At 21.6% G+C, this 13101-nt stretch overlaps 4 protein-coding genes across 4 annotated transcripts; 2 read left to right on the top strand and 2 right to left on the bottom strand.

The window, feature by feature from the left end:
- Positions 1-222: 222 nt before the first annotated feature.
- Positions 223-2472, bottom strand: PY17X_0720000 (conserved Plasmodium protein, unknown function; the record flags this gene model as incomplete). The annotated part of the gene is made up of 1 exon (XM_022955583.1): positions 223-2472. The coding sequence occupies one exon, from the start codon at positions 2470-2472 to the stop codon at positions 223-225; it is 2250 nt and encodes a 749-aa protein (XP_022811843.1).
- Positions 2473-4419: 1947 nt separating this feature from the next.
- Positions 4420-6132, top strand: PY17X_0719900 (uncharacterized protein; the record flags this gene model as incomplete). Its single annotated transcript, XM_726220.2, has 1 exon — positions 4420-6132. The coding sequence occupies one exon, from the start codon at positions 4420-4422 to the stop codon at positions 6130-6132; it is 1713 nt and encodes a 570-aa protein (XP_731313.2).
- Positions 6133-6727: 595 nt separating this feature from the next.
- PY17X_0719800 (conserved Plasmodium protein, unknown function) lies at positions 6728-8763 on the bottom strand (the record flags this gene model as incomplete). The annotated part of the gene is made up of 6 exons (XM_022955582.1): positions 6728-7654; positions 7827-7873; positions 7999-8104; positions 8213-8296; positions 8505-8599; positions 8718-8763. 6 exons carry the CDS (start codon positions 8761-8763, stop codon positions 6728-6730), a joined length of 1305 nt encoding a protein of 434 aa, XP_022811842.1.
- A 1065-nt stretch (positions 8764-9828) lies between these two features.
- Positions 9829-13000, top strand: PY17X_0719700 (conserved Plasmodium protein, unknown function; the record flags this gene model as incomplete). The annotated part of the gene is made up of 4 exons (XM_022955581.1): positions 9829-9904; positions 10203-10315; positions 10443-10918; positions 11086-13000. The coding sequence occupies 4 exons, from the start codon at positions 9829-9831 to the stop codon at positions 12998-13000; spliced, it is 2580 nt and encodes an 859-aa protein (XP_022811841.1).
- Positions 13001-13101: the final 101 nt, after the last annotated feature.

Below are 13101 nucleotides of genomic sequence, written 5' to 3'. Positions count from 1 at the left end.
AATATATAATGGAAAGGAAAAAAACTATAATTTATATTTCTATGTAATAATAATAATAAATGGGAATACAAAATGCGGAATATGAATCGCGAATTAAAAAGCATATTTTATTAACAAAAAAATATTGTAAAAATAAAAATAATACTATATATATGAAACTTTAAAATTCGATAGTATATCTTGAGATTTGGTAATTTATAATTAGATACTTTATCAGAATTATTAATCTTGGATAAAAACATAGACAGGAATATTTATTTGATCATGTTCTTTGTTTATATTTTTGTAATTTAACTTGACATTTACAAACCCGAATTTTTCTCCTGAAATGGAATTGTCTACTTCTAAATAAATAGTATATTTCGAGCTAATGCAAAATAATTTGTCTTTAAACATGACCGATACAGGTAAATCTTTATCTACACTAACATCAACTATTATATTATATTTACTATGATTATATATATTTATTTTATATTTTTTATTATTATTATTATTATTGTTTTCTTTTTTTATAATACCAAAATCAATACTACTATTTTCTGATACATTCCAATATTTTTTTTTGTAACAATAATTTTTAAAAATATAATCAAATACATAGCTATTTAAAATTTTATTTTTTTTTATATCACTATTTTCTTCATTTACACAATTATTACCTTGCTTGTTCATAATATCCATATCATTACATAATTCTAACGTTTCTATAAAATGTGTATCTTTATATCGATTATCTTCTTGTACTGCTTTTTCTTTTTGACAATTTTTATCATTTTCCTCATAAAATTTACTATTAATTTTTAATATATCTGTTTGATTTTCTTCGTTAAATATATTTTCAGATTCTATATTTTTTTCCAATTTTCCAGTAGATTCAATTTTCGCTACCTCAACTTTTTTCTGATTCATACCCGTTTTTAAATTTCCAAATTCTGCATTTTTATTTCCCAAAATTTTATTAATATCATAAAAAGAAAATTTATGTCGAAATATTTTTCTCTTTTTATAATTTTCAATTTCTTCACTACTATTATAATTTTGATAAAAATTTAGATACTTATCTTTATATATATTATTTAAAGTTTCTATAGTTTTTTTATTTTCATAAATATTTAAGAAAAAAAAAAAACTTTTGATTTTTTTTATATCATCTTTTATCGCTTTAATCTTTCTAGTGCTTGTTTTAATTATATAAATTATTATGTAGACAAAGACAAAGAAATTTACTTTTCGGAACATTAGTGCATTAACTTTCTCGGAGCAATTATCATAAATATATTCTTTTATTTTTTCTTTTCTATTTATCACTATATCACAAGATTTATTATTTACTTCACCTTTTGAATTCTCTTTCTCATTATTTTTTATTTTCATTTCGTTTTTTTGGAATTTTTCAGATAATAATGATTGTTCATCATCTTTATTTATTTTTTTAGAATTCAAATTATTTTTTTCATTAATTGTCTCTTGAAAAATATCTTCTCTTTTGGATTCTACAAATTTAGAACCATTTTTTATGTTTTTATTTTCCATACCATTGTTATTTTCAGAAGTTTCTACTTGGTTTTTAATACTTTTTTCTGTACATTCCTGAACCCGTTTGGGTTCTTGTTTTTCATAATTTACATCTATCTTATATTTATATTTTTCGAATATATTTTCATCAACTTTATCAAAATAATTAACTGTAAGAATCCATATCAATTCACATTCTTTTTTCGAATTTAAAAATGCTTTAATAATATTTAAATCTTCACATATATTTATTATATCGAACATAGAAATATAATTAGAATATAAATTAACATCTTTAAATAAATTTATTTTATTATGCTCTGTTTTATTTTTTATATTTTCTACATCTTCTTTTATTTTATCATATAAGTTTACATAAAAATTATACAATATTTTAAGTGTTCCTATAATTTTCGTTGACTTTGTTTTTACAACTATATCGCTGTTTATTTCGGCCATTTTTTCGTTCGTTTTTTCGGTCGTTTGCTCGGTCATTTTTTCTGTCTTTACATCTGCCTTTACTTCTGCCTTTACTTCTGCCTTTACTTCTGCCTTTACATCTGTCTTTACATCTGCCCTTTTTTCTGCTTTTTTTTCTTTTCTTTTTTTGGTTCTCACCTTTTTACTTACCGCAGTTTGTATAACATTACCAGGCTCTTCCTCTTCATTCACATTTTTTATATTTTTTTTTTGTTTCGTTTTTTTTAAATTATCCTCACATAATTCTGAACTATCAGATGTATTAACATTTTCGTCTTTTGTCCAATATCTATCATTTAAACGTTCATAAATAATTATTTTTACATTCTTATTTTCAAGATCTTTTTCAAACTTTTTCTTAACTAATAAATATTCTTTATATATTTCAGTATCTATATTAGGAGGTTTTTTTTTATTAACTCTAATAATTTCATATAAAGGTTTATATGCTGGTGGGCTTAACATTTCTTTCATTATTTTTTATGTCTTTCACTTTTTTATTTTATCTTCACTTTTTTATTTCTATATAATTTTTCTACACATTATATATAACTAAACTAATTTAGAATAATAATACTAAGACGGTATATTATTTTGATACTATTTTGATACTATTTTTAAAAAAAAATATTTATTTTTGCTTACTATGTCTGATGATTGTATAATACTAATATATGAGAACCATAAGAGAAAAAAAAAAAAAAAAAAAAAAAAATTCAAAGTTTGACCCTTTATATATAGATAGAATGTTTATATTTATTTATTTCGTTAATATTGCTAATGAAATATATTTTTTACATTTTTATATTTTTACATTTTTACATTTTTACATTTTTATATTTTTACATTTTTACATTTTTACATTAATTCTTTATTTGTAGAACTACACATGTGTGTGTGCATATAAACAGTATATAAAAATTTAATCATTTAAGAACCTTTATAATTATAAAAAATAATTCTCTACTTCTATAATTATAAAAAAACATTTCTATATCTTATTTATTTTAAAACATAGGATAAATATATTAACATGTCTGTTCATTTTTTAATTTATTTATATTCGCATAGCTCAAATAGAAATGTTAGCTTTTCTCCTAAACCCTACCATCATTTTATGTCTATTTTTTTTAATAACTATAAACCTTCCACATTCAAGATAATAATTATAAAAAAAAAAAAAAAATGTAACATTATATTCTCTTTAAATTTAAATATATATTTAGACACAATTTATTTGTTAATTAACATAATTTAAGGTTGTAAAATATTCCATTTTTTTATGAAAAAAACAAATTTATTTTTTTTTGCTTTTTTATAATACACATGTATATATGTATTGACAAGGAGACTAACAATATATATGTGCCTTAAATACACAACAAAAGATTTTTATTTATTTCATTTTGGAGATAATAAAAAAATAAACATTACTGTGAATAAATTATAAAGGTCATTTAATTTTGTTAATATATTTACATATTATTTTTAATTTACATTTCAGCAATATATTTTTTTACAATATTTAATTTAACTGTGTTATTTTATTTCTCTCCTATATATAAAAGAAGGGAAATATTCTCAGCCATATTTTACATATATTTATATGCTAATATTATCTTATTATTTTTGTCATCTTTTTCATCTTTTTCATTTTTGTCATCTTTTTCATTTTTGTCATCTTTTTCATTTTTGTCATCTTTTTCATTTTTGTCATCTTTTTCATTTTTGTCATCTTTTTCATTTTTGTCATCTTTTTCATTTTTGTCATCTTTTTCATTTTTGTCATCTTTTTCATTTTTGTCATTATTATCATGTATAAATAGACTATACAAAAGTGTCACACTAGAAGGTGGCATATGGGGTAATATAGTATGATGCAATATTTTTTTTTTTTTTTTTTTTTTTTTTTTTTTTTTCAAATTACCAACTATTGCATATGCTGGTAATCAAATTGTATTATGTAATTCGCTAAAACTTAAACACCATCAATTGAAATTGTAAAATAGTTTTTTAATATCAATTTTTTAGTGTAATTTTTAGCGTATTTTTTAGTGTAATTTTTGCAATAAATGTAGGGATATATGTTTATAGCAAAAAAAAATACAACAAACTTGATAAACTAATAAAAATAGTAAAATATTTTTATATATACAGGGACTGGTCAATTATTAAAATATAAGTTAAAAAAATAATAGACTCATAAATAATATTATTTTTTTAATAAATGGAAAATACTTTCCAAGAATATTTGTAATACCTGTAATTAAATATGATGGAGAAACAAATGACGAATTAAATGGGTACCTGAATAAATAAAATAAATATAAAAAAAAAAAAAAAAAAAAAAAAAAAAAAAACAAAACAAAACAAAACAAAAAGTAAACTAATTTAATAACAATATATCAATTTTTTAATAAAATGGAAAGAAATATAAAACGAAAGAAACTTTGGGATAATGATAACAATTCTTTAAAAAATAATGAAGAAACATATAGACACTCAAATAATTCTGATGAAAAAAAAAAGTTAGAAATAAGACATACCAAAATAAATAAATATTGTGATAAAAGAAAATATAAAAATTCACCAGAATTTTATCATATACACAATGAAAAAAAAGAATATAATGTCAAAATGTCATCTCATCATTTTAGTAAACCCAATAATGAAAATATTATTGAAGGATATTCCAAAAAAAATGATGAAAAAAAAAAAAAAATATACTCAGATAATTATAAAAGTCGTTTTTCTAATTCCCTTGAAAAAACGATAAACTATAAACGTCCTAAGTATGCAGATCATAAAAACGAATTACAACACAGTTCTGATATTGGAAATAAAAATGAAAAACTCACCAAAGATAGTGTTGGAAATAAAAATGAAGAAAATGCATCAGAAAGTAAAAACAAAACCACTGAAAGTAGTAGTGTTAAAGAAGAAACGTGTGATGAGAATGTTAGTGATGAGAATGTTAGTGATGAGAATGATAGTGATGAGAATGATAGTGATGAGAATGATAGTGATGAGAATGATATTGATGAAAAGGACCAAATTGATTGCATATTAAATGGATGTCGAAGCATTAAAAATTATAAAAAATTAAATAAAATAAGTGAAGGGACATATGGAACAGTATTTAGAGCTAAAAATAAAAAAACCAAAAAAATTATTGCTTTGAAACAACTAAAAAATTTCTCAAATATCCGACATGAAGGTTTTGCAATTACATCGTTAAGAGAAATTAATATTTTGTTACAACTCAATCATGAAAATATTTTGTCTATTAAAGAGGTTATAGTAGGGAAACATTTAAATGATATATATTTAGTTATGGAATATATTGAACATGAATTAAAAATGCTACTAGATAATAAATCACCAAGTTTTACTATTTCTGAATTGAAATGCTTATTAAAGCAGCTATTAAATGGTGTTAATTATTTGCACACAAATTGGGTTATGCACCGAGATTTAAAACCAACAAATTTATTATATAGTAATAAAGGTATTTTAAAAATATGTGATTTTGGTATGGCTAGAAAATTTAGTCATATTGATAATCCTAATCTTACAAAAAATATAGTAACTTTATGGTATAGAGCTCCTGAATTATTATTAGGAGAAAAATGTTATACAAATAAAATTGATATGTGGAGTATAGGTTGTATATTTGCAGAAATGATATTAAAAAAACCTTTATTTTTAGGTGAAAATGAAGTTGACCAAATGTGGAAAATATTAAATTTGTTAGGATTACCTGATAAAGAAACATATCCAAAATTTTATGAATACCCTTTTATATCAAAAAATAAAGATTTATTTAAAAAAAAAAAAATTAAAATGAATGTTAATAATATTCGATCTCATTTTCCTAACATAGCTAGCCAATTTTCAGGATTATATTTATCAGATATTGGTTTAGATTTGTTAAAAAAATTATTACATTTTAATCCACAAGACAGAATGTCAGCTTCCGATGCATTAAAACATCCTTATTTTAACGAATTTCCCAAACCATTGGAAATAAGTGATATGCCAATTATACCTGATTCGAATAAAGTTATTAGATCAAATAAATTGTCGAATCAATATAATTTTATTAATCAAAATACAATTATGTTTCGTTCATAAAAAAAAAAAATTAATTATAAATTTTAGCTATATTTTTCCATTTTTTATGAACAATTCATATGAATTTATTAAATGCACATATTTTTATTAAAAAAAAAAAAAAAAAATAGTGTCATTTATACTATCCTATATAGCTATTATTTTTTTTTAATCTGTTTCAATTTATCTTTTCATAATCCACAATTTTGTTTAATTGTTAATTTGTTTACATTATGATTATATTTTAAAAAGTTATTCTTGTATTTTTTTTTGTTTTTTTAATGTTATAGTTATCTGAACTTAGATAATTTTTTAATTTTTAGGTGTAAATAAAAAATGAAACGCGTGTGTATATATATATATATATATATATATACATATTATAAAAAATTACGCTCACAAACAAATACGCACATATATACAATAGGTAAATATACACATTCACATGAATATGTATATATATTAAGAATATAAATTAAAAACGGTAGAAAATTTTTTCTATAAAATAAACCCGATTTTACAAACAAATTTAAAATGAATACAAAAGTAATAAATATAACTGTCTCATTTTAAACATGCTGATATAAAAAATGTATTTTTTTATATATAGCTATTTTTACTGTGGTTGAAAAAAATTATCGATTTTAATTTTTCTGTAATCACCATTATCCATATTGCTATAGCGATATAACAATTTATTGATATTTCTTGTACAATTATTTCCCTCTTTTTTACCTGGAATATTATAGTCTATATTTTTGTATGCTTCTTCTTTTATTTCCTGACTATTTTGATAAATATTATGATCAAAACTATTGTGAAATTTAGTACAAATTTTAGTTCTTTTATCATTATCTTTTGTCTTTTTTTTTTTACTTTCTATATTTTGTTTTTTTCCAAAATTATTGTTACTAATTATATGCTCACTGGTTAAATAATTTTTTTCGAAATTGAAATTCTGACTCTTATTCAATTCATCTTCATATCTGAAAATATTATTATTTTCCACATCCATGTTATTATATATATTGGTATTATTTATGTAATAATTTTGATTTTTAAATGTATCGTAAACATATTTTTCATTATTATTTCCATATAGTTTTGAATAAGTTTCTTTAACAAATTCGTGTCTATTTTTTATATCAGAATAACTGTTTTTATTTTGTTTATATGAATTAATAAAATTTCCTTTTCCATTTATCGTATCTCGATATATATTTTTATTATTTAAACTAGTTCGAATATTTTCATGCATAAATTTTATTTCGTTATTATTATAAGGGATATTGGTTGTGCTAGTTATATTATTTATATCAGTAGTATAATTTGTAAATGCTTTTTTTAAAATAATTTGTTCATGTAATAAATTTAAATTTTGTCCATACTTTTTATTTTTTAAAATAGAACAATCTTTACATATATAAGTTTTTATATTACTATAATTATTATATGAACATATCATATTTTTAATGTCCTTATAATTTTCACAGCTACAACATAATATCTTTTTCTGTACCCGTTTTTGTGAAGAACTAAAATCCTATAAATTTTAAATATATATATATATATATATATATATATTCACATTTTAATTACTCTAAAAATATATTGCATGTTCATATAAATGACTTCAAACATTTATAGATATCACAATATTCTTTCATTTCTATTTTCATTTCTATTTTTACAAATTCATGCTATTTTTTCCATACCGTTGTTCCGTTTGGAGAAAATAATTTTATTTTATCTATTATATGAACTAAAAAAAAAAAATTAAAAAATATAAGAACATAAAAATAAATGGAAATATACCATATATAACTATACATAACTGTATTTATACTATAGCCAATAAGTTTTATTTAATGTGTATGTCCCCCTTACCTTTTTCTTTATTTTTTAAAAGTTTCATAAGTTTGTTTTTTATTCCTTTGGAAGCATTTTTATGAATATTCGGCTTAATTCTCAAATCGACCCCCTGCAACTTTAGCTGTATTTCATTTTAAATAAAAAAAATATGTACATATTTCAAAGTATAAATGGCTAAAAACAAAATTCATTAAAAATAGAGAAAAAGTTGTTTCTTTTTTTTTATTACAGTTAATACACCAGATAAAGTTAAAAAACTTATATTAATTCTTTCAATTTTCAAGTAAACGATTTCTATATCTACGTTTTTACTCTTGAAGAAAAAAAAATATGTATATATGCACATATATATTTATATGGCTAGCTGGATGAAATAAATATGAACAAGGAATAAAAAAATATATTGTAGACAAAAATACATTTTTTTAATAAGCTATGAAATTCATGGTGATAAATATAAGTCATTATATATACATGCATGCCATATATGTGTTGGTAGACAAAATAAAAAAAATAATAACTTTTAAAAAATTGTTGATTTCATCATTTTTTATTATTATGTTTCGAATTTCAACTCCTGCATTCATGTTCATCGTAATAAAATTATTATCATATGCTACAAAAAGGTAACAGTAAAAAAAGCATAAAAAAGGTGATACAGCTATATTATTTGGAATACAATTGTAGTATTTTTCATTTTTTCTCTCATTTTATCTCTCATTTTTATCGCTTACATTCAAAATACTTCCCGAAGAATATCTTGAGTAGCATATCAATCATTTTCCCTCGAATAAATTCGCTAATATTTTTTCCAAATAAAATGTAGTTCTATGGGCACTACTCCAATTTATTAGAGTTTATATTAACAAGCATAAAAAAACAAATATGTAAAATATAGTAACACAATATTAAATGTTATTATTTTGTATTTTTCTTTAAATTAAATTCACAAAAAAAATTATATGTACATAAGACAGGTTTATTCATAACTAACATTTTTAAAACAAAACATATATAATTACTATACAAATTAATTATATATATGCATATTTAAAATGTAAACAATTTTAAAGGTCTTTTTTTGGTATAGCAAATTTTTATTAAATTTTTTTTTATTTTTATTAATTTTTTTAAAAGGTATATATGTATGAATAAGCATAATTTTTTTATTTTTGTAGATTTTTATTTTTCCTTATTATCTTATAACTTGAAATTTATAAGGATATTAGAAATAAAAAAAATATATATTATATATATATATAAGAATACGATACTATTTTACGCATTGTTAATTCCCTTTTATTTATTTTACGTTTTTTATTGAGTGTGCATGTTTAAAAAATAATTTTTATTCCATATCCTTCTTATTCACATTTCTCTCCTTTTTTAGACAGCTTTGAAAATGAATTTGTTTTGAAAATATTTATGTAAATGTGACTAAATCAATGTTATCTTTTATTAAACAAATTTGTAATCATTTATCATTTTAATTTAATATATTCTGAATATATATGTGTCTTTTGTATACTTTTTCCCATTTATACCCTCATATATATACACACACGTGTATAAGTAAGGATATAGATTTATGTATGCATGTATAAATGAATATATTCGTATAATATGCCCTTATTTTATTTAACCAAATAATCTATGCTTATTTCTACTACTTACCCTTGAAATATATATTTATTTTTATATATATTTTTTTCAACTACCTCATTTTTAATAACAACACCTGAATTAGTATACATAAATAAGGGACAAACTTTGGATTTTTTCATGATCCAAAAAAAACACAAAAATAAAATACACAATGCATCAAATTAATAAAAAAAAGTGAAAATGTATGAAACTAAATCGTCTTTGAGATATCCTTCAAAAAAAAATTTATCCTATGAAAAGGAATTATCATCCACAAGTACTATAATAAAATTAATATCTTTAAAATTATTTTTTATCTAGCTATTTTTATCTAGCTATTTTTTATCTATCTATTTTTTTTGTTATATAGCTAGATTTATCTTTGAAACTGACATAACATGGTCATGTTGTTTTATTCATTTTGAACCTTATTCACCTGAACTGTTCATATATTTATGCATTTTTGCACACAACTTATATAGGCATTATTTGGTTTATATATATTCAGAAAAAATATATAAAAACCCTTACTAATACCCACAAAATAATTTAATATGTATTTCCTTATTTTACAGGTTTACAAATAAGAAAAAATCGAAATGAGATAATAAAAAATAAAGTTTATTGTCCTATCGAGCTAAAAAATGTATATAAATTATTAGAGGATAGCGACCAATTATTGAAAAGCGTAATAATATGCATATATTCTAATATATACACATAAATAAATAGACTATCTTTTTCCTTTATACTTAATAAATCTTAATCATGTCTTATATATATGCACACATTTATTTCACATATAATGCATTTAGAAAAACCTCAGTTTGGAAGAATTAATTGAACACAACAACAAAATAGCTAATTTCACAGAATTGTGTGAAAATTTCAAAGTTAATACAAATAACCAGAATAAACCGGAACTAAATAAAACATATAATTCTATAGAACAAAATATGCAATATTTAAATAAGCATATAGAAACAGCTAAAAAAGATAGTATTACTTTAAAAAAAAAATTAAAAAAATCAACAGACCCATTATTTTATTCTACACTAGAACAAAAATATAAACAAATATGTTTAGATATTGAGAATAAAAAAAATGAAATAAAATTCTTAAAAGATATTATAAGAAAAAATGAAAAATTACTAGATTCGAATAAAAAAAAACCAAATAAAGTTGCACTGGAAAAAGAATATAAAAATTTACTAGGCCAACAATCAAATTTATGTTCTCGGTTAATACAACTCCAAAATGGAAACAAATTATATGAAGAAAATATATCCAAGTATGTCATTATTATTTATGCACCGATAAAATAAATTCAATATATAATAATTTATGTAGTATAGAGTAAATGCACTTAATAATAGCTACACAAATATGTCCACACAGCTTTTAATTTTTATATTTCATTTTTTTATTTTTATATTTTATTTGTCAATTATCTCTTAGAATAGATATACAACTCGAAGAAATTAAAAAAAAAATGAACGAACTAAAAATAGACAGAATGAAAGAAAATGAAAATCCAATAGAAGAATGTAATAATTTATCTAAAGATGTTTTAGAAAAAAGAATATTCACACTTAATACTAAAAGAGATGAACTTAAAAAAGAAAAAAATAATGTTATAAATAATTTAACAAGTATATTAACCAAATTAAAAAAACAAATATCAAACTTAGAAAGCGAAAAAAATAGTTTATTAAATGAAGAAAAAAATAATTTAGATAAATGTCAAATTTTAAAAAGAACTATAAATACTAAAATTAATAAAACAGAAAACAAAATAAAAGTGTTTAAAAAAAAAACTATTTTAGAAAAAAGAGAAGATAACAATGATCCTGTGAGATCAGAAATAATTCCACAAAAAAATAAACCATATAATTCTAACGAAAATGTTTCTGAAAATGAAACAAATTTCATCAAAAATTTGCTAGATCAGGAAAATAATTCATATAATATTAACAAAAATCAGATCATATTTCCAAAAGAAGATGATAAGGAAAATAACAAAGACAATAATGCTAGCCAAATCTCTAACCTTAATAATGCTAGCCAAATCTCTAACCTTAATAATGCTAGCCAAATCTCTAACCTTAATAATGCTAGCCAAAGCTCTAGTTTGAATAAAAAAAATAAATATTTTATTCCTGTTTTTGAAGAAGAAATGCTCTTAAAACTTCAAGAAAAGGTAAATGAAAAATTAGGGAATAATGAAAGTGATATAGATGTAAATGAAAATGATCCTGAACAGGATAACTCAGATGATGTTCATTCGAATCAAGGAAATGTTAATGATGTAGTTTTAAGTGAAATAGATGAATTATTACCAGAAGCTGATAATAGTGAAAATGTAGATGTAGAAAATAAGGATCCAGAATACAATGCCTCTGATTTTATGTCTAAAAATTCTAGTATTAACAATAAAACACATAATGAATACCCTGACAAGTTAACAAATAATGAAGAACACAATGAAGAACCCAATGAAGTAGCATATTCTTTAACTGATTCAAATATTAGTGATATAAATAAAATAGAAGATGAAGAAATTCATCAAAATGTCAAAGAATCCGAAAAAGAAGAATCAAATAATATGGAAAACGAAGGAAATAATATCTATGATGAATCAGATGCAATTATGAACATATCTATTAAAACTACATCACACATAAACAATGTTGAAGATGTTAAAAAAAATATAGATGCAGAAGAATTAGAACAAGATAATCAAATAGAAGTTTCAGTTGGCACACCAGCAGAAAATAACGTAATCTCCGAATATCATCAAGATGATTATGAAAATACGAATCGCCACGTCGAATCTGAGGAAGTTGAGAAAGACGAAGAAGATGAAACAGATGAAAAAGATGAGGAAGCTGAGGAAGCTGAAAAAGATGAGGAAGCTGAAAAAGATGAGGAAGCTGAAAAAGATGAGGAAGATGAAAAAGATGAAGAAGATGAAAAAGATGAAGAAGATGAAAAAGATGAAAAATATGAGGAAGATGAAAAAGATGAGGAAGATGAAAAAGATGAGGAATATGAAAAATATGAGGAAGATGAAAAAGATGAAGAAGATGAGGAAGATGAAAAAGATGAGGAAGCTGAAAAAGATGAAGAAGATGAGGAAGATGAAAAAGATGAGGAAGCTGAAAAAGATGAGGAAGCTGAAAAAGATGAGGAAGCTGAAAAAGATGAGGAAGATGAAAAAGATGAAGAAGATGAAAAAGATGAAGAAGATGAAAAAGATGAAAAAGATGAGGAAGATGAAAAAGATGAAAAATATGAGGAAGATGAAAAAGATGATGTGGTAGGGGATAAAACTACCGAAGAGTGCGCCCAGTATGGCAATCATAACTTATAAAGTAAAATAAGAAAAAAAGAAAGATAATTATTATGTATATATAACTATACATATTGGTTAAAATAAACCAAGAATAATAAATATACGCAACAGTAAAATGA

The sequence above is a fragment of the Plasmodium yoelii genome (assembly GCF_900002385.2).
Source record: "Plasmodium yoelii strain 17X genome assembly, chromosome: 7".
NCBI classification, from domain to species: domain Eukaryota; phylum Apicomplexa; class Aconoidasida; order Haemosporida; family Plasmodiidae; genus Plasmodium; species Plasmodium yoelii.
The sequence above is the reverse complement of the archived record's forward strand: the minus strand, read 5'-3'. Positions and strand labels throughout refer to the sequence as shown.